This window comes from Eleutherodactylus coqui, chromosome 2 (genome assembly GCF_035609145.1).
Source record: "Eleutherodactylus coqui strain aEleCoq1 chromosome 2, aEleCoq1.hap1, whole genome shotgun sequence".
In the NCBI taxonomy this organism is placed as follows: domain Eukaryota; kingdom Metazoa; phylum Chordata; class Amphibia; order Anura; family Eleutherodactylidae; genus Eleutherodactylus; species Eleutherodactylus coqui.
In genome coordinates this window covers 156410593-156430828 of record NC_089838.1, presented here as the reverse complement: position 1 = coordinate 156430828, position 20236 = coordinate 156410593, and the positions used below count along the sequence as shown (strand labels likewise).

Genomic DNA, 20236 nt, shown 5'->3' with positions numbered 1-20236 from the left:
CATGAGGGATAATACAATTTCTTGCCATGCTGTCTTCCATACACTACACATGGTGAAAACAGATTATGCTCGCTAACTCTCAGAAGGGGACACACGGAAATAACTACATCATGAGAGGCAGTGTACAGTAGTGCTGAGCAGTGTATATGTTATATAAGTAGCTGGCAAGACAGTAAATAACAGCAGCAGACACATCTGTGTGAATCTCAGCTTCTGTGTCTCCTCCACCCTGCATAGAATTCTATGGGCAACATGAGACAACACCCATCTCCACGTCCTGTAATTCATCTTACTATCTCTGTTAGGCTGTCTGTCCACGGGCGAGTTTGAATTGCATTCCCTGTGGCGTTTATCCGGCCACGGGGAACGCAGTGAAAGCTCTCCATAGCGTTGCTATGGAGAGCGCTTCCCTCCTGTCAATGAGCGGAGCATCATTGCGATTCTCCGCTCGCATGCTGCGATTTTCCGCGATTCTCTGCGGTCAGCCTATCTATCAGGCTGACAGCAGAGATCCGTCTGCCGGCTCCTGCTCCCGGGCGGCCGCTCCCGCGGTGGAGATCCGTCGCGAGATACCGCAACGCCCGTGGACAGGCAGCCTTAGGCTACCTACACACAGGCGAGTGTAATATTGGGCCATCAAACTTGACATATCGCGCTTGCCAAAGTGTGACTTACCCATGGATGCAAGGCATTTTTATGTCAAAAACATCTCCTATCACTTCAGCTGCGGATCAACAAGTGTTTCCGATTGTTTTCAATTGGAAATCTCTCATCATACTTGAGTGCTTATCACATGCAGTACGATGTGTTTTCCTGTCCCATTCAAAGCAATAGGCGATGTGTTCCGAGTAACGCGAAAATATTAAAAAAATCACTCATGTATATGACTCCATTCAAAAGAATAGGATTCATAATCGTGCGAGATTTATGCATTGCAAGACTCACAAAATCACTTGTGCGATTTTCTTGGCCATATAAAAGCAGCCTTAGTAGAGAGATTTCACTTGACAACTGCACTGGACAGCAAATTATAAGGAAGGGTGACCCCTAGTGGCCATCACTTTTCATGACCTCTCAGCACAAGTCTGTTAACCAGAGTTTAAATGGTTTAACATTTAAGTTGATGTGGTTAACTAGCATATACAATACTGTGTGTGTTATATGGGGCATCTTTTACTATGTAGATGCAGTGTTATAGTAGTCATTTGCATACTTTTATATATTGAATTTAAAGTAAGGGCGCCCACCCACTGGCGTTTGCGATTTTCGTGCGTGAAAAACGCAGCGTTTTCGCCGCGTTTTTCGCGGCTTTTTCGCGCCTTTTCCATTAATTTCCATTGACATTCATGGGTGCATTAGGAGAAAAATAAGGACACATATGCAACTGACAGTTCCTATGTTAAAAATCGCAACGCACCGCAAAAAAAACGCCAGTGGACAGGAGTACATTCAATTCTAATTGCTCTTGAGAAAAAACGCAAAACACAAAGAAAAAAAAATCGCCAGTGGGTGGGCGCCCTAATAGTGCATTTACTATACTGTGGTTCCTACAAGGAAATACATCTCATTTGTTTCATCTTTTAGTTCAAAGGTAAAATGCCTTTATCCAGTGATCCTTTATGTAGAGGCACGGATTGGATATACATGGTTTGGCACCAGCTGAACTCCTGCTTGTCCCACTTAGGCACACCAGAGGCCCTTATCGGCCCACAACCATTTATGACTTGTCCAATAGTACCTGGAAATCTGCATATAATGGTGAAGTAAGTGTACATTTTTTTTCTCCTAAACCTATTACCAATGCTAGTTTAAAATGCTATCAAGTATTACTGAACTTTTAAATGGGTCATAAGTATGAGATGTGTGGGTGTCAGACTTGCGGCACCCCCGTAAACCAGCTGCTGAGATGGTACAATCACAGTTCCATGCATTGTGCAATGGCCCAAAATAGTACTGTTAGTTCAGTCTTTTGCTTGAATGGTACTGAGGGTGTAGTACTGCTCTTAGCCAGTACTCTGTGTCTGGAGCTGTACTAGTACCAGTGTGCCATAGCTCATGGAAACAGCTCATCCATGGGGGAGCAGAAAGTCAAATAGGGCCGTATTTATAACAAGGTACTTGAGGGCACGTGCCTAGGGCGTCCAGAAGGAGGAGGGGCGTTGCTTTACAGTTATTATTAATGGTTTGTGTAACTTTAGTGCTGCTGACCATTCTGCTCTTAAGCAGTTTAGAAGAAATAAAATGAGTACACCGCTGTCTGTATTCTAATAACATCCAGAGCACATACAAGTTAATGGCCTCCTCACTGTCTGGCTTCTTCATTCTGCATTGCAGTAGTTAAAGCCCATACCCAGCCCTCTCCTGCAGCGTTCTTCACTCCCCGGGAGTGAGTAGCAATAGGGGTCACAGGGGTTGCAATTGCACCCACCCCAGCCTGCAAGCCCCACTAACATTGCTGGGCTTCACTCCAATATCCCTGCTATGTATGCATATATGCTATACATTCTACAGGGCTCAATGGCTATTGAATGTTTACATTGAATAACCCTTAAGTGTTTGATTGTCCTCCCTGCTTTCTTGCTGTGTGAGGAGCGTAGGTCATCCTTCCAGCATTGAAAGGATTACATAGGGTTTCAGCCTGTAACTGTAGCTCTCAGAGGGAAGACAACTCCCATCATTCAGTCGTCCTGTTAGAAATGTTACTTTAAAATCTGCTGTCTGATACATTTTATATATGTGTATGTATTGTTTGGGGTGGACCATACAGAGTAGTTGCATGGGTCATGAGGAGGGGGCCCGAGTTGTGCTTTTTGCACCCAGGCCCATGAGCCTTTACAAAAGGTTGGGTGCACAATAGAATGCGGTGTGAATCCAGCCTTATATTGGGCACGTTCAGATTCTGTGCCTAGGGCAGCACCACCTGTAAACGCAGCCCTGGAGTCAGACACCCACCCACTCATATGAAATTGCTGACCTATTCTAAGGTTATATAAATAAATCTTGTTATTTGTATATAGCCAACTTATTCTGCAGCGCTTTTACGTAATTTATTGATTACCCTCCACCAAGCTGAGTACATATTTTACCGACCTCGGAAGGATGGAAGGTTGAGTTGACCTTGAGTCGGCTACCTGAACCATGCCGGGATTGAACTTGCAACCTTCAGGTTGTGAGTGAGAGCTTAGGACTGCAATTCTGCTGCCTTAGCACTCTGCGTTACACGAGGATCTTAGGTTAGGACATCAATATAAAAGTCCCAGAATGCCCATTTAAATCCAACATTTAATATTCCTTGTGCAGCTTGTAAGCACATTTTAGAACATATGCACACAATATATATTGTTCTTTTATCAGTCATGATGATTTATTGAGGTTTAAATATTTCTAGTTTTATTTCCATGTCTGATATAAGGCCTTGAAATAGATTAATGGTAATGACTGTAGATGGGGTTTATATTCCTTCATTAACTGAGAATGAAACATTGTGTGCATTTATAGGTGGATGTCAAAGTTGTGGAATGCAGTGATAGTTCCAAAAGTCCAAGAAGCAATCCTGTCCATTGCCACATCAAAAAGGCCTTCTGTTCTCGGACATGTTACAGCCACAAAATCTCCAAGCCAAGGTCAACAGGCGATTGTAAAGGCAGCTCTCAGCATTCTGCTTAATAAAGCTATTCTACATGGCTGTCCCGTTCCAAAAAATGGTAAGAATACCTGTAGCATAATTAAAAATAATATTTAGAAGCAAAGACATGGATTCAAGGCCCTTTTACACGGGCCGACAGTCTGTTAAGCACCTACACAAGCACTAACATCACTGCTTAGGTCGTCAGCGCTCGTACAGAGCGATTAAACTGAAAGACTTGCCGCTGGCTTCTTGTCTGCATCTCACTCATCGCTTCACCTCCTATGTGAAGCTCTGAGCGGGGAGCATTTACACGTAACGAGAAGCCAACAGGCTTTTTTAAGCTGATAGAAAAGTCAGCTTAAACAACCACAAATGACAAGCGAGCAATTTTTTTTTTTTTTTATTTTCGCATTCACATGTAACGATTATTGGTCAAATTCATTCATTTGAACAAATTTTGAACAATAATCATTACGTGTAAATGGGCCTTCGGGGCTAAGTACAATTAATCACACTACAAGGCTCTTTAATAGAGATGAGCAAGCACGCTCAGATAAGTCAGTTACTCGAGCGAGCCTCGCTCTTCTCAAGTAACTACATTCTTGTCCGAGCGTGCTCGGGGGGGCGGCGGGGGGTAACGGGGGAGAGAGTGAGAGAGATCTCTCCCCCCCCCCCCCCCACCCCCCGCTCACCCCTGCCACCCCCCCGAGCACGCTCGGACAAGAATGCAGTTACGGAAAAGAGAGAGGCTCGCTCGAGTAACTGACTTATCCGAGCGTGCTCGCTCATCTCTAGTCTTTAACCATTTAATTGTTGTTCAAGGCCTAGAACTAGATGTAATAAAAGCCTTCACTGAGCAGTTGGATCCTTAGTGCATTCACACGTAGCGTATTTTGTCACAGATTTTGCTGTGGATTTGCAGCACATTTCAACCTTTCGATTGAATTGAAATCGAAGGGGTATAATCTGCTGCAGATCTGCACCAAAATCAGCAGCAAATCGGCTACGTGTGAATGCCCCCCCTACACTCCAATAAGAGGAGCTTAGCCTTCTCTGACCAGTGGTATCAGGATAAATTTCTTATATGGAAAGCTAGTGTGTTGTGTAGCATATGTAAGAAGGCTTTCCTGGCTTAGAGCATTGCATGAAGGCCCCAAATCCTCATAAGTAAATGAAAGAAATGAACAGTACAGCTTAATTTACAAGATTCTGATGTATGTAAGAGACTATTACTCAGTGTGTCTGTGTAAATACATTGTAGTGTATCTCGGTCGTGCTTTTTCAGACCTCCTCCTCCAATAAGGCATGCATGCAGGTAGTAACAGAAAACAAATCTAAAGGAGCCCTTTTTGCAAATTTCAGCAAAACTATTTGTTTCTGCAACTTGCAGAAATTCTTGCAGGCTTACCTATCTTTAGTAGAGATGAGCGAGCACCAAATGCTCGGGTGCTCGTTATTCGAGTCGAGCTTTTCGTAATATTCGAGAGCTGTATTCGAGTAACGAACTCCATTGAACTCAATGGGAGACTCGAGCATTTTTGTATTGGACCTCTCTCTCTCTCTCTCTCTCTCTCTCTCTCTCTCTCTCTCTCTCTCAGCACCATCAAGTATGCTAATACTCGGAAGAGCATGTTCGCTCAACTATAATCTTTATAAATGTTTTTTTTTTACCCCTTCGGGACCAGCCTGCTTTGGGCCTTAAAGAGGTTTTCATGGAACCCTCAACATTTGTGATAATTGGAGAACACATTGTATGTGAAATAATAAACTACAATACTCAACTTCCGCTGCGTGATGCTTCCCTGCCACTGCTTCGGTCTTCTATTTACAAGCACTGGGTTATTCACTGACTTCCCCTAAACCTGCCTTGGGGCTTCTACATTAGAAACCCACGTGACAGGTTTACATGACGTCACCTATTGGATGCCATTGTGCTGAAACGGCAGTTCAGTGCCACAGTGAGTGGGGTGTTTTCATTTAGTTTTGGGCATTGGGAGCCCAAAACTATATAAAATCAATAACTTACAAAACTTCATTAAAGGGGTTGTCTCGCGCCGAAACGGGTTTTTTTTTTTCCATAGGCCCCCCGTTTGGCGCAGGACAACCCCAAAGGATGTGTTAAAAAAAAAAACATATTACTTACCCGAATCCCCGCTCTGCGACGTCTTCCTTCTTCCTTCTTCTTCCTTCACCAAGATGGCCGCCGGGATCTTCACCCACAATGCACCGCGGGTCCTTTCCCATGGTGCACTGTGGGCCCTGTGCGGTCCATTGCCGATTCCAGCCTCCTGATTCCCTGGAATCGGCACACGTGACAGGGCGGAGCTACGATGACCAGCTCTCCGGCACGAGCGGCCCCATTCACCAGGGAGAAGACCGCACAGCGCAAGCGTGTCTAAAAAAGCAAGAAGACATCAGAATTAGACGGATCCATGGAGACGGGGACGCTAGCAACGGAGCAGGTAAGTGAATAACTTCTGTATGGCTCATATTTAATGCACGATGTATATTACAAAGTGCATTAATATGGCCATACAGAAGTGTATAACCCCACTTGCTTTCGCGGGACAACCCCTTTAAGGAGCAAGTTATTTTACTTTATTTTTTATTTTTCCAGCATTGTACCTGTTTGAGGGATTATCATTTGCAGGATGAGTTGTATTTTTAAATGACACCAGTTTAAGGTACTTAAAATTCTAAGAATAAATACATTTCGGGGTGGGATGTAAAAAAATAGCAATTCTGAAATAGTTTTTTTTGCTTTTATTTACCTTAGGCCGCATCCACATGGGCTACAAAATCATCGCTACAAAACGTATGTATGTGAACCCCATAGTTTACAATGGGTTCTTTCAGGCTACAAAACATCTCTCATGTGGATGAATCCATTGGAAACCATGGGCTTCACATACATGTGTTTTGCAGCAATGATTTTGCGGATGTGTGGATCCGGCCTAAGAGTGAACCATTTAAAAAAAATAAAATCATTTTTAATGAAAAGAGGGTCTTTATTTCTTTTGGGAGACCTTTTTTTCTTTAAAGCGGTTTTGTCATAAAAAAAAAAATCAATACTTGCCTATTCCTCCCCAGGCAGACTCCTTACCGCATCTGCTCCCTGTCGATCTTCTCCACTCACCCGGGTCACCTCACCTATAGCCGGCCGAATCCTGTTGCTCTTGTTATGATGTGTCACTGCCTAGGAAGGAATGCCAATCTATTGCCAAGACTGCCCACATGCGCAGTCTATGAAATAGCTCGGCACTCCATTCTAGGCTGTGAATGCTACGTGACTAGCGTAAAGTGCCAGGCAGGAAGAAGAATGGGAGGAATGCACGCTTTGTCACTGGAAATAACAAATACAGCAGTAGTTACCTGTCCTCTGCACCGACCATATAGCATTGCAGCGCCATAGTTTTTTTACTGTGAAAGTCAGGTGACTACTGCCTGCCAATCAGAGGTCACTTTATCACCATTTAGATATTATGACACACAGGGTGTGACGGCTGAGGCCAGGAGAATTGCCCAGCCTGCTCTGTCCATTATAGTTAATAGGGAGTAATACTCGTACGTCTAGTTTCAGCAATGATGTCATGCTCAGGCACCCTGCTGATACCAGAAACAAGCAATTTTGCTGAAATTTGCAACGTGTTGAAATTATTGCAGGTTTGCCTATAGAGAGTATTTAAATAAATACAGTAAAACCTCTACTAGCATTGACATCCACTAAAGCCGATTTCGAGTAAGGACGTTTTTTTTAGCCACAATTTTGTCTCTAGTAACATTGGTTGCCTCTAATAACATTGGCGTGTGCCGGCCCACATGACCTTGCTGCTCAACCCACGTGATCTGCTGCTCGGCGTCTCCTCCTCCTCCTGCTGCTAATGCAACCCAGCCCTCTCCATCAACGGCGACGGGTAATACAGTAGTACAGTACTGTACAACTGCACTCCAGTGTAACAGCATAGATAATGATGTCACCTGCAGTCCTATGTAACAGCAGAGAGAACACAGTGATAACGCTGAGGAGAGATAATGTTTCACCCGCAGTCCTATGTAGCAGCACAGAGAACACACAGTAACATGGTAAATAACCTGTTAAATGTTCATTTATTCTTTACAGTAGTCTTTTATATTAATTTATTATTGTTATAGTGTTTGGTATTAAAGACCATATTTATTCTTTTTTAAATATGGTTTGGTGTGTTTTTTGGAATGTCTAGAACGAATTAATTGGATTTACATTGATTCCTATGGAAATAATTACCTCGAGTAGCAATGGTTTCAGGTAAAGCAGATTACCAACATTAGTAGAGGTTTTACTGTATATGTGTTTTTTTGTTTTTGAGGGTTTAGAAATCAGTATAATTGATAAGACTGTTTGTTGTAGTTGGCATAAAATCCATGTAGACCACACAGTAGCGAGCAGGATGAGAATCCTGTTGTCACCTGAATGTTTAGTATTGTATATAGGAGGGTACAACCTATAGAGAGAGGGATAGATTTCATTGTTTACAACCATCTAATATTTCAGATATAGAACAATATATGGCTGATTTTAAAGGAGGAAGTTTTACTTTATCCATGAGCTCTGTATATAAATGTGGAGGAAAGAAGAGAGGAGAAAATGGGGCCTGGAGAAAAGTCAGTACAAGTCCTCGTAAAAAGTCCAACCTGAACGCTCCATGGATGTCTACAGAAGAGCGAAAAAATGGTAATTTAACTAATATATGTTACTGAAGTATTTCTACATTCCACCCAAAAGTGTTTTTACAAGTAATATCGCACTTTTAACATTACACAGTAAACAGGGCTGTTTTGATTGATTGATTGATTGATTGTTTTTTATATGATGTAACAAGCCTTAAAAGTGACCCTCTGGGCCTGGACAAACGAAGATGGCCACACTACGGCTCTACCTGGTGCATACTGTGTATTAGTATGCATCATTAGTCTAACACTATACCTACTTTTGTGTCTTTGGGCTTATTATTATATGCGTATTATTCACTCGTGTAAAATGCGGTACTAAAAGCCCATTAATTAGTATTGGGCCACTCACACCTGCTTTTTTTCATGATGCGCATGAAAAGAAATGCAGCATGCCCTATTTTGGTGTGTATAACACACCAATATAGGATATGCAGACTTAACATATAGAACAAATAGCCATGTATATGCGCATGTATTTGTTGTGTACTTCATATTTTATGTGTAAAAAATACGCCCGTAATATGCAGGACACATGCCTTAGCGTGGCTTCACACGAGCGTGTTTTTGTGCGTGCAAATGTGCACAAAAAAACACCCTTCTATTTAAACCAATGCATTCCCTATGGTGTGTTCACATGTCCGTACTTTGCAAGTGCGTGCTTGCAAAGATACGACATGCGTGCACCACAGGGAATGCACACATTGTCTTCAATGGAGCTGCGGCTGCTTCAATGGAGCCGCGTCCAGCCGGCTCTTCCCCCTGCACTGCTTTCAGTAGTATTCAGTAGGCGGGGACATGGCAGCGGCGGACAGGTACGTTTTTTTTTGTTTTTGTTTTTTTTTTACACTAAAATTCTTGTTTTTTAGGGAAGGGCTTATATCTAAAGCCCTTCCCTGAAAAACAATTCAGTGGTGCCGGCAGACCAGTGCCTTCAATGGAGCCGCTGGCAGCAGCTGCGGCTCTATTGAAGGCGATACACGGACTTCATACACGTGTGTTTTTGCACGTACATAGGAGCGCACCTATGTACGCACAAAAACACGCTTGTGTGAAGCCACCCTTAGACTTCCAATGCATACTAGTGCAGAGTGCATCAGGTAGTCAGAGAAGCGGTTTGGCCATCTTTGATTGTCCAGGCCCAGAGTGTTGCTTTAATAATGATAAACCCCAGCAGATTTTGCAGTCTGTATCCCACTAATGTGGTGGACATTATACCTGCCATTGTAACAATAGGTAACAGCCTGCTCTGTACTGTCCTAATGAAGTGTTTATGTAATCACAACATATACACAGAAGAAATTAACTATGCCATGCTTTAACATAAGGTCTGATCGAGACTTACTGTTTCAATGCAGGGGACTCCTCAAGGAATGAGATGGAGAACCAAAGTAACTCTTCACAGAACAAAAAAAAGTATGACCAGTTTAATTATTTTTTTCTCTAATGTAGTCCTTAGAAAGAGTTAATTTGTGAGAAGGTAAATAGAATATCTTGCAAATGAAATGTTTGACTGATGCCCCCCCCCTCCCCCCAAAATCCAGAAATTTGTGAATCGCACTTTAAGAAATAGTTGCTAGCGGCTATTTGCTTATACAGCCAGCTCCAAATAGGATTGTGTTCTCATGGATCCTTGGGCCCATTATTGTGTCTGAGCCTGGGTCCATCAGGGGATTCTCTGCTACTCTGGTGGGCCAGTCTGTTCACACACATATTATATGATGATGATATAATTATATGACATGTCACGCTTTCAGTGCTATAATATAAAAAGGTCCATGTCTCTTAAGAAAATTAATACATTTTGAATAGAGATGAGCGAGCGTACTCGCTAAGGGCAAATACTCGAGCGAGTATTGCCTTTTGCAAGTACCTGCCCGCTCGTCTCAAAAGATTCGGGTGCGGCGGGGGTGAGCGGTGAGTTGCGAGAGATCTCCCCCCCCCGCTCTCCCCCGCCCCCCGCCAGCACCCGAATTTTTTGAGACGACCGGGCAGGTACTCGCAAAAGGCAATACTCGCTCGAGTATTTGCCCTTAGCGAGTACGCTCGCTCATCTCTAATTTTGAACTCTTCGGCCTCATGTCAACTAGAAAAATACGATTCACGAGGATTTCTGCGGGTTACCATTAATTTGTTTTTTTTTATTGTTTGAGAGAAATCATAAGCAATGAGTTGAATGGAGCCCATCTGTGCGTGATCTGTAGTAAGCATTTTTTTTTGTCGCGTGTGAAATCCGCAAATCGAATGTAATCACATCCGCGGGTGTTAAATTCAATTTAATTGACCGCGGATGTCCAATATTTCCCTGTGGGCAAATTTCACTGCGGATCTCACCCGGGAAAAACATACTAAGATTTGCTAATTCTATTTTTCTATTGGATATGAGGCCTTCTACAAGCAAAAAAAAAAAATCTTTTTTTCTCAGCTGTTATGAGCTGATGTAGATTTGCACCATAAATTTGCACAATTTCTCTTTACTCCAGTTATGACTTAAATAAAGTACAAACTACATATGTAGGGAAAGCACACATACTGTTTTATCACTTTATACATTTGACAAGTGAAAAGTGAGAAAATATTTGTACACATTTAATACCATTTCAATACTGGCGTAAACAGATTGATAAATGACAGCCCTTGTTTGCTGCATGCCCTCTTCCAGCACTTACCTGTACACTCTATGGACCCTAATACAGTCTACACAGTTTTTACATGTCACATTTAAAGGGATTGTCCCGCGCCGAAACGGGTTTGTTTTTTTTCAATAGCCCCCCCGTTCGGCGCGAGACAAACCCGATGCAGGAATAAAAAAAAAAAAACGGCCAGTACTTACCCGAATCCCCGCGCTCCGGCGACTTCTTACTTACCTAAGTAAGATGGCCGCCGGGATCTTCACCCACGGTGCACAATGCGGTGCACCGTGCGGTCCATTGCCGATTCCAGCCTCCTGATTGGCTGGAATCGGCACACGTGACAGGGCGGAGCTACGAGGAGCCGCTCTCCGGCACGAGCGGCCCCATTCAGAAAGGAAGAAGACCGGACTGCGCAAGCGCGTCTAATTGGGCGATTAGACACTGAAAATTAGACGGCACCATGGAGACGAGGACGCTAGCAATGGAACAGGTAAGTGAATAACTTCTGTATGGCTCATAATTAATGCACAATGTACATTACAAAGTGCATTAATATGGCCATACAGAAGTGTATAACCCCACTTGCTGCCGCGGGACAACCCCTTTAATGATTTCTGTAACTTTCTTTTATTAAAAAAAAAGGTTTTTCTTGATATGGATCAGTTATCAGAGCTCTAGACTTTGGGGGGAAAGGAGCTCAATACAGTCCAAATTAAAAATAACCCCTACAAACAGTTTAGGCTCAGTTCACATCTGCATTTGGGTTAGCATTTCCCTGCTTAGGAGCAGGAGACGGAATCTATGCTGAGAACAGATCTGCCTTGTGAAGGAACTGAACTCTGCCTGGCCAACCCGATTGATTATAATTAGGTTGTCTGTCTTCCATCATGCCCCGTGGAATCTCCATTCTGTGCTGTTTCATCAGGAAGTCTGAGATCAACCTGCATTGGAGTCCCTGAAGAGCGCCCCCAGTGCAGATTGTGAGCATGGCCTTATTTTTTTTCCTGAAATCCTGTATCAGGTCCATAAATCCCACAGACTTACACATTTTGTGAAGAGACCCTTTACCATTATTGAACTGAAAATAAAAACCAGAATTCTTGAATGTAGCACTCATGCATACTGACAGTTTCCTGTGAAAAACTCATTTTTTTAAATAAAAAAAAAATACATAAATATACCTTAAAAAGTGCTGTGTTTTTGCCATGTTGGTGGAAAAAAATGTATATTGATTTCTGATTTCCGCAGGTCTTTGGGTGGGGATCATCCTCGATCTCTCCACATGGAGCAGAGACTGTCAACATGTTCTGATGATGAGGCTGACCTCGTGAAAGAATTGCGCTCAATGTGTTCCAGCAAGTCAGAACCAGACATTACCAAGGTAACCAAATTACATCTCCATACAATCTTTGTATCTTGTGCAATGTTGTACCCCACAGGATGGGGAATCTGTACACAATAAAGTAATACGACCAACTCTTATCCCCACAGATTGCAGACTTGGATAACTGTCTGGTGATTTTTAAAAGTCCTTCGAAGGACCAGAGTTCAGCAACAGTTAACAAACAGTGCTATCAAAAGCCACATAAAGTAAGTGACACACATGGCTTTCAATGTTACTTCACCCTGCATAGCTTTTATGCAGTTTTCATCCCGAGCAGGAATGGAGTCTAAAAGGAGAAATAAATGGGAAAGCTTTGGGTTTCTTCTTTTTAATCTGTTACCAAATTTGGCTAACAACTTATATAAAAAATACATTATAAAGCTAGGTGCACATAACTGCGAGCTGCAACTGAGACACTCGGGTGCAACTTGCCTCGGACAGCACAGGGACATTCTGGAGCATTGCCGTGAAATGCACAGAAGTAGGACATGCCAGGGTGGTTTGGTTTTTTTTTAATGCGGATTATGATTTTGTGTGAAGAAAAAAATAAAGCACCTAGAAAGAGTTGTTGGAATTGAACGAAACTTTCTATTTGTGATTTGTAATATATATAAATATATTATTGTTATACAGTGATTACAATATGAGAGCAAAAAGGTAGTTTATTTGAACCAAGATGTGATACAGCCGGGCATGGAGGCTCTAGTATCCTGTTGTACCACCACAACGTGGATGCAAGATGTGATACGGTATGATATCCCCCCGCCATATCAGTTCAGAACTGAGTCTCTAAATCATGCAAACTTGTGGACTGTCGAACTTGGAGTTTCAGATGGTCCCATACATGTTCTATTGGTGATTAAATCCAGCGATCGGGCAGCCACGGAAGTGTGACAATGTTGTAGAGGCATTCCTGTGAAACACTCTTGCTGTGTGTGCAGCCGGCTGCTGGAAAATGCCTCTTGGAAGACCTGCCAGGAGAGCCAAGACATATGGCTGCAGGATGTTCTGAACATATTGCTGTCTGTTGTACTACTACTAGGGGTGACCGACTGTTGTATGCGATGGACCCCCCAGACCATCACACCAGTAGGAGGGGCAGTGTGCAGCTCCACAGCAAAGGCAGGATTGAGGTGCTCATGTACGTGCCCAAACTAAACCTGGATTCATCACTGAAGATAATCCAGTTTCACACCATAGCGGTCCAGTTTTGACATTCCCGACAACACTGCAAATGTAGATGATGGTGGGTGTCAAAGGCAGTACACATAATGGGCACCGTAAGACCAAATGTGCTTCAAACTCTTGTTAACTGTGCGAAAACTCTTCGATGGGTCATAGAGATGTCTAGAGGTCAACAAGCTCTACACAAACGGAAAAAGAGCTCGACTACACACAAGTAGCCTCGGAGAGCCTTTATATAAGCCAAAGGTGGAACCACTTTAGGGCCTCAGGTGGGAAGATCTTTCATCTAATCGCGCCACAACTCTATTCACTTCCATTTCTACCTGAGATGTAACTGCATGCCAAGTTTTATAGCAAAACGACAACTTCTAGGGGCCATTGTTAAATCTGTAGAGCTGTGCTTGATCAATTCTGTAGTTTCCTAGATTATAGGACAGTAGAACATTTGTGATGTTGCACTTTACATATCTTCATAACTGTAGGTTTTATAAAGCAGTAGTTGCAGATACTTTGGTGTCTGTTAAGTAAAGTTTCTTAGGTTGATTGTACGAACTTCTTTTGCCAGCACATTTCTAAAAAAGTTGTACATATAATTAGTCCTTGATACTCACATCCAACATCCGATAGCATCTAAATTTGTAGGTGTGCACGGCGTCCCCATCCACCGGGAAACAGAAGTGCTTCTCTGTGTGTGGCTGCTTACATGTAGTTTCCATGTCAGAAGAGGAAAGGCACACAGCTCAGGAGGGGAAACAAATACTATTGGTGCATTGTATAACCATCTCTGGGATCCCCATATATCAGAGGAATGGAATCACCTGACTCCTATTTGGCACTCCAGGAAGGAGTATACAAGTTTGAGGTTGCTGTCTATGCATGTGGCTCTTTACATTATAGCTTTTTGGAGTTGTGTTAATAGACGAGCATTTCACAACACCCATAATCCACATTGGAGAGAGCCACGTGCATACATGATGTCCTCCTTTCTAGAGTGCTAATTCGAAGAGAAGGTCTCTCTTAAGCTCTCGCTCATGACCTAGGGGTTGCAAGTTCAATCCCTGCATGGTGCAGGTAGCTGGCTCAAGGTTAACTCAGCCTTCCATCCTTCCGAGGTCGGTAAAATGAGTACCCAGCTTGGTGGGGGGTAATAAATAAATTACCTGAAAGTGCTGTGAAACAAGTTGGCGCTATACAAACAACAAGATTTATTTTATTTTTATCCCCTTACGTTTTATGGTGGCCCTTCAGAGTAGTTTACAATGGCAATGTGACCATCAGACCAAAAGAGGTTATGTATGCTGCTAGAACAGGTTGTTGTCGCTATATAAAGCGCTGCTCATATACCCTGTTAGTGGGGCATTATTGTACTCATCTCAATGCTATGAGAGTATATGCTTGCTTACAATGTAATTGAACCATTAACCTGCCAAATGACTTTCTCTCCACAGAATGGGACATGTCCTCTCAGCAACAGTCAGATGTCAGAATGCAGTGGCCAGAAGCCAAAACTAGAACCTGGCAGTGCAAGAGTCAAATCATTGCTTCCTGTACCTAGAAGTTACAGAAGAAGCAGCAGTAATACAAGGCAAATAGCCATTTCTAAAGACTTGAAATAGGAATTCTGAAGCCTCCTAACAGAAATCTACACCTGTCGTTTATTTAACCCTTCGTGTGCGGAAGCAGCCTGAAATATATTGCTTTGCTGTAATATATTCTAGGCTTGCGCAGCTATACCAGGATAACTATTTCTTGTATAAAGTAATAGGATTGATGTACATAATGAACACTTCCCTGTATAATAGATTGTAAATGGGGCCACAGGTACTTTATATGTATATTTGTTTATAATGTGTTGATGTGAGTGGTTTAGTTGCATATTCAAGTGTTGGGAAGCTTGGCTGTTTTACAAACTTAATATTGTTAATATTTTTTAAGAAATGAACAAAAGTATTGTTTTGCCAAATGTATAAAGTGTTTATGACAGAGGTATTCCCATAGACCACATTCAGGAGAATCGGATTCTGGTGTTGTATTATGCACAGTTCTGGTTCACATGGAATCTGTATTTCCATCTACTGTATATCTATTTTTAATATTCACTTTCTGTATTCGCAAACCCAATGCAGCGTGGCAATAACTAGACCCACTGATTTGATCAATGCACCTTTTTACATAAGCCATAGACAAAATGTTGACTGTTTATTTTAATCTGCGTAACGATCACACTACATCTTATGTAAACATATATTACTGTTTTATTTTGTTTTTTTGCTTGCTCGGTTTACATTGTTGCTTCATTACTTCTGTAGAAAATGAGTTCTTATTGCAATAAACACTATTTCTTGTCTAGTAGCATTTGTGGTCCAGAGAATGTATTTGTGTGGATGGACTGCGCCATTATAGTGTGCAAATAAACTGTTGCACTCCTTCTATGACATGATGTTTCAACACTTGGTAATGGTAAGACGTGTCCACATGACAATTTAAATAACCAGGGAACTGTTGTTTCACCAGAAAAGGACAGCACATCTCTGCAGATCGAGGAAGATTAATGTATCACGATAGCAAAGCTATGGCTTTTGCCATAGTAGATGGGAGGTTATACGGACAGCTGGAATTTACCCATATACCATTGAAGAGGCTGTCTCAGTGACATTGCTGATGGAGACTTTCAGTGTATGTTGTTAATCAAGCAAGTTATGGAATTCAACCATTACATTCTGAAGTCACCAGCCCATAAGATTGTACTAAAAAGTCCTACAAAGAGGGGCGAGCCTGACCCGGGATGTGAGCAGCAGCACTCCACCACAGCTCCTCACATTATCCTGAGAAACGCCCTACAGACAGGTATCAGAGATGCTGGAAAGCATCACACACAAGGCCCACTTACCCAGGAGAGCAGCGGGAGCAGACCAGAGCGGCCATGACGCGGGGGAGAGACAAAGGGAAGAGCGGGAAGGCCGGCGGACGTGTAATCCATGATGGTACCGACACTAGTTAGCATGAGCCGAAGACGCTGATCCCATGGCCCCACAGCAGCAGCAGCGAGGCGGCCAAAAACCTGGCTATATATGCCAGAGTAGATCAAGGTAAAGACAAGACACCACAAGACACTATAAAACAGAGGAGCAGCATAGTGGAACAGGACAGGCCTCATGCCACGCTGCAGCCTCCAGGTACAGCAAGGGGGGAGGAGGACATAATATGTGAAGAAAACTATGCAGCAGGGCAGGGTGTGGCACATACCAATAACATGCAAGAGAAGAGCAACGATATAGATGAACCCACTCTAAATGACATTTTTGATGAAATTACTAAATGTAATGCAACTTTGAACACCCTCAATGAGCAAGTGGGTACTATGCAAACTAACATGGGACTGTTGCGGCATAATATGCAAAAAATTTCAGAGTGTATAACGGAAACTGAGATACAGGTGAGCGATATGGAGAAAAAAATATAGCCTCTCCAACGTGAGGTTGAAAGCACCTCGCACAATATACGAGCCCTTTAAAACAAAATTGATGATTTGGAAAACCACTCAAGGCAGAATAATGTGCGAATAGTAGGCGTTTCAGAAAAAGCAGAAGGCAACAACCCGTCAGAATTCTTTGAAACATGGCTTCCCGAAATCTTTGGTAAAAACTCATTAACAAACCTATTCACTATAGAAAGAGCTCACCGTGTGCCTACAAGACCCCTTCCCCCGAAACCCGTGCAAGACCTATACTTATCAAAATGCTGCAATACAATTCTGCAGAAAGCCCATGAAAAAGGCGAAATTCGATTTAACGGAGCCAGGGACTAATTCTTTCCAGACTTTTCTACTGAATTGCCAAAAAAACGAGCGACATTTATTGAAATCAAGAGGAGACTACGAAACCTACATGTCCCCTATGCAATGATGTATCCTGCTAAGCTACGAGTTGTCGCATTAGCAGCTACGCCTTTCTTCGAGACTCGTAAGAAGGTTAAAGGGGTTGTCCCGCAAAATCAAGTAACGTTAAACACTTCTGTATGGCCATATTAATGCACTTTGTAATATACATTGTGCATTAAATATTGGCCATACAGAAGTTATTTACTTACCTACAGGGGGTCCCCCCCTGTGCTGGCGTCCCCGTCGCCATGGCGCCGACTGAATCCTTCTCCTGGCTCGATTAGACGCGCTTGCACAGTCTGCCTCTTTTGTCCCGTTGAAGGGGCTGCTCCAGCGTGCTCGCGCCGCACAGCTGGTCTGCGTATGCACAATCAGATTCGGGGGGCGGGGAGCGGCGGGGGAGAGCGGGGAGGAACAGAGAGGAGATCTCTCTCTCCCTCTCCCCCCAGCTCCCCACGGCAACTCACCTGTCACCCGCGCCAGCCCCGAATCTTTAGAGACGAGCGGGGAGATACTCAGCTAAGGCACTACTCGCTCGAGTAATGTGCCTTAGCGAGTATACTCGCTCATCTCTACTCCTAGCCTGTAAAATACGTTCGCACCCTAGAATAGTAGGCTTTAAACACAGTGGGGTGGAAGAAAAAATTGCCCTATATGCAGATGATATTCTGCTGTTTCCGGGAGATGCGGAAACATCTTTGGGGACAGCCATGCATATTATCAGGGAATTCGGACTATATGTAGGACTAGTCATAAATTGGTCCAAATCAATGGTGCTCTGGTTTGATTGTGCCAGAACTACACATAGCTAACGAAGAGATACCTATGTAGTGTACTGAGATATTCAAATACCTAGGGGTTAATGTCACCAGAAATGTAGTGGACTATGGGAAAATAAACCAGAAACCACTGCTTGCTAAATGGAAGGACCGAAATCTGGCGCCGGCTTCCCCTATCTGTGATAGGGAGGGTGAATCTAATAAAAATGGTGTGGATGCCACAGCTTCTTTACCTGATGCACAACTCCCACCACTGAATAACGCAACGATTCTTTCATAAAGTTAGTATTATGTTCAGGGAACTTATATGGTGTGGAAAAGGAGCCCGTATTAAACTAGAGACGTTATGTCACCCTAAGGATAAGGGAGGTTTAGCTCTACCTAACCCCATCTCATACTTTATTGCATTACAGCTACAACATTTCAGGGGGTGGAAGACAGAGGAGACGAGGGAGGCTAGTTTTTGGATGCTAAGGGGACGCTTTGCCGAGTCACACCTGTTTGAAGCCCTAGAGAGACACGCCTTTAAGAAAAATGGCCAGGCCCTTCCAACATTGCTGCTCATGCATAAGATATGGTGGAAAGCCAGGCGTATGGCGGGAATAGACAGCTGTACAGTTTACCCCAATATGGTATAACCCATGCTTACCGGAAGGTAACAAACTACAAGGCTTTCAAGAGTGGAAAAATAAAGGTATCGGGAGAATCTCTCAGTTATTGGGGGGGAATGAAAACCTTTGAACAACTGAGACAAGAATTTGATATCCAGCATTTGAGAATTTTATAAATACCTGCAGCTTAGACATGCTCTCCAAGCAGAAACACACTTATTAGAAGTAACAGTGTTAACATATATAGTAGCAAATATCATAGGTTTAGCAGTTACCACTGTGGGGAAAATTTCGCAGCTATACTCGAATGCACATAACCCAGTCCCGACCAAAGTTAAGTGGGAGGAAGATCTTGGGCCCATAGAGGAGTCGCACTGAGAGGAGATCCTACAGATGATGCCCAGACTATCCCTGAGCGAGTCACATAGATTATCGCAGTTATACCTGATACACCGGGTGTACCGCACGCCGGCCTTTTTATACGATATTAGGGTGAGAAATTCGCCTATATGTGCATGGTGTAAGACCCATATGGGAGACTTAATTCACATGATGTGGCAGTGCCCGAAATTGCATCGATACTGGACAGAGGTATGTGATTTGGTGGGCACAGTGTTTGGTGTAACCATAGATTACACACCATTCATATGTACACGACTTGGCATTGGACGAGCACGAAAAACTTGCAATAGCTAGACTATTGTATCTAGCTAGGAAAACGATAGCCCAACACTGGTTAGACGAGGCTCCTCCTATACTGTGTGAAGTCCAAAACAAAGTTAACCAAATCCTCCCGTGGGAGAAGAATATATATTCCAAACGCAAGACCAGTCAGAAATACTACAACATGTGGCTCAAATAGATATAGGTACACGGTCTGATTAACTTGGGGACGCATACATAGAATAAACTATAACATACTGAATGGGTTGAAGGCCGAATGCCAAGAAACCAACTCATAGGAGGAAGAGGAGAAGAGTAATAAAGAGACCAACAACTTAATTAATGTATGTTCTGTTTATTAATGAGATAATATCAAAATTGACACATGGAGAGGGGAAAGAGACCAGACAAATGAACAACATATTGGTATCCCCTGGAATAAACCGAGAAAATTCCCCTCATGTGCAACATTAATATTTGTCTGTCTCCTTGTGCATCTATTGACCGACAACCCATGCAATAAAGGACGCCACGGAAGTGAGAGGAGGAAAAGAAAAGGTGCACGTAGCAAACAAGGAACGGTTGTCAGTGATACCATTTCTATTGGCTCCTTGATACTTAATGCAAAAGACAATATAAAACAGGGTTTTTTCAGATTACATCACCTTTCATGGACCTCAAAATGGTTAATACGAGAGAGACCTTGGGGGGAGGGAGGGCAGGGAGTTTGGGAGATTTATATGTGTTGTATGTTTTTATATGCCAA

General features: G+C 43.0%; 1 protein-coding gene across 1 annotated transcript in view; it reads left to right on the top strand.

Annotated features, from left to right (window-relative positions):
- CTTNBP2 (cortactin binding protein 2) overlaps positions 1-15889 on the top strand; it is a 111579-nt gene extending 95690 nt beyond the window's left edge. The window contains exons 17-23 of the mRNA XM_066591818.1: positions 1585-1763; positions 3499-3704; positions 8160-8339; positions 9694-9751; positions 12217-12349; positions 12460-12558; positions 14986-15889. Of these exons, the coding sequence (XP_066447915.1) occupies positions 1585-1763; positions 3499-3704; positions 8160-8339; positions 9694-9751; positions 12217-12349; positions 12460-12558; positions 14986-15153 (1023 nt within the window). The 3' untranslated portion in view covers positions 15154-15889. The remainder of the gene's footprint in view (positions 1-1584; positions 1764-3498; positions 3705-8159; positions 8340-9693; positions 9752-12216; positions 12350-12459; positions 12559-14985) is intronic.
- The last annotated feature ends 4347 nt before the right edge of the window (positions 15890-20236 follow it).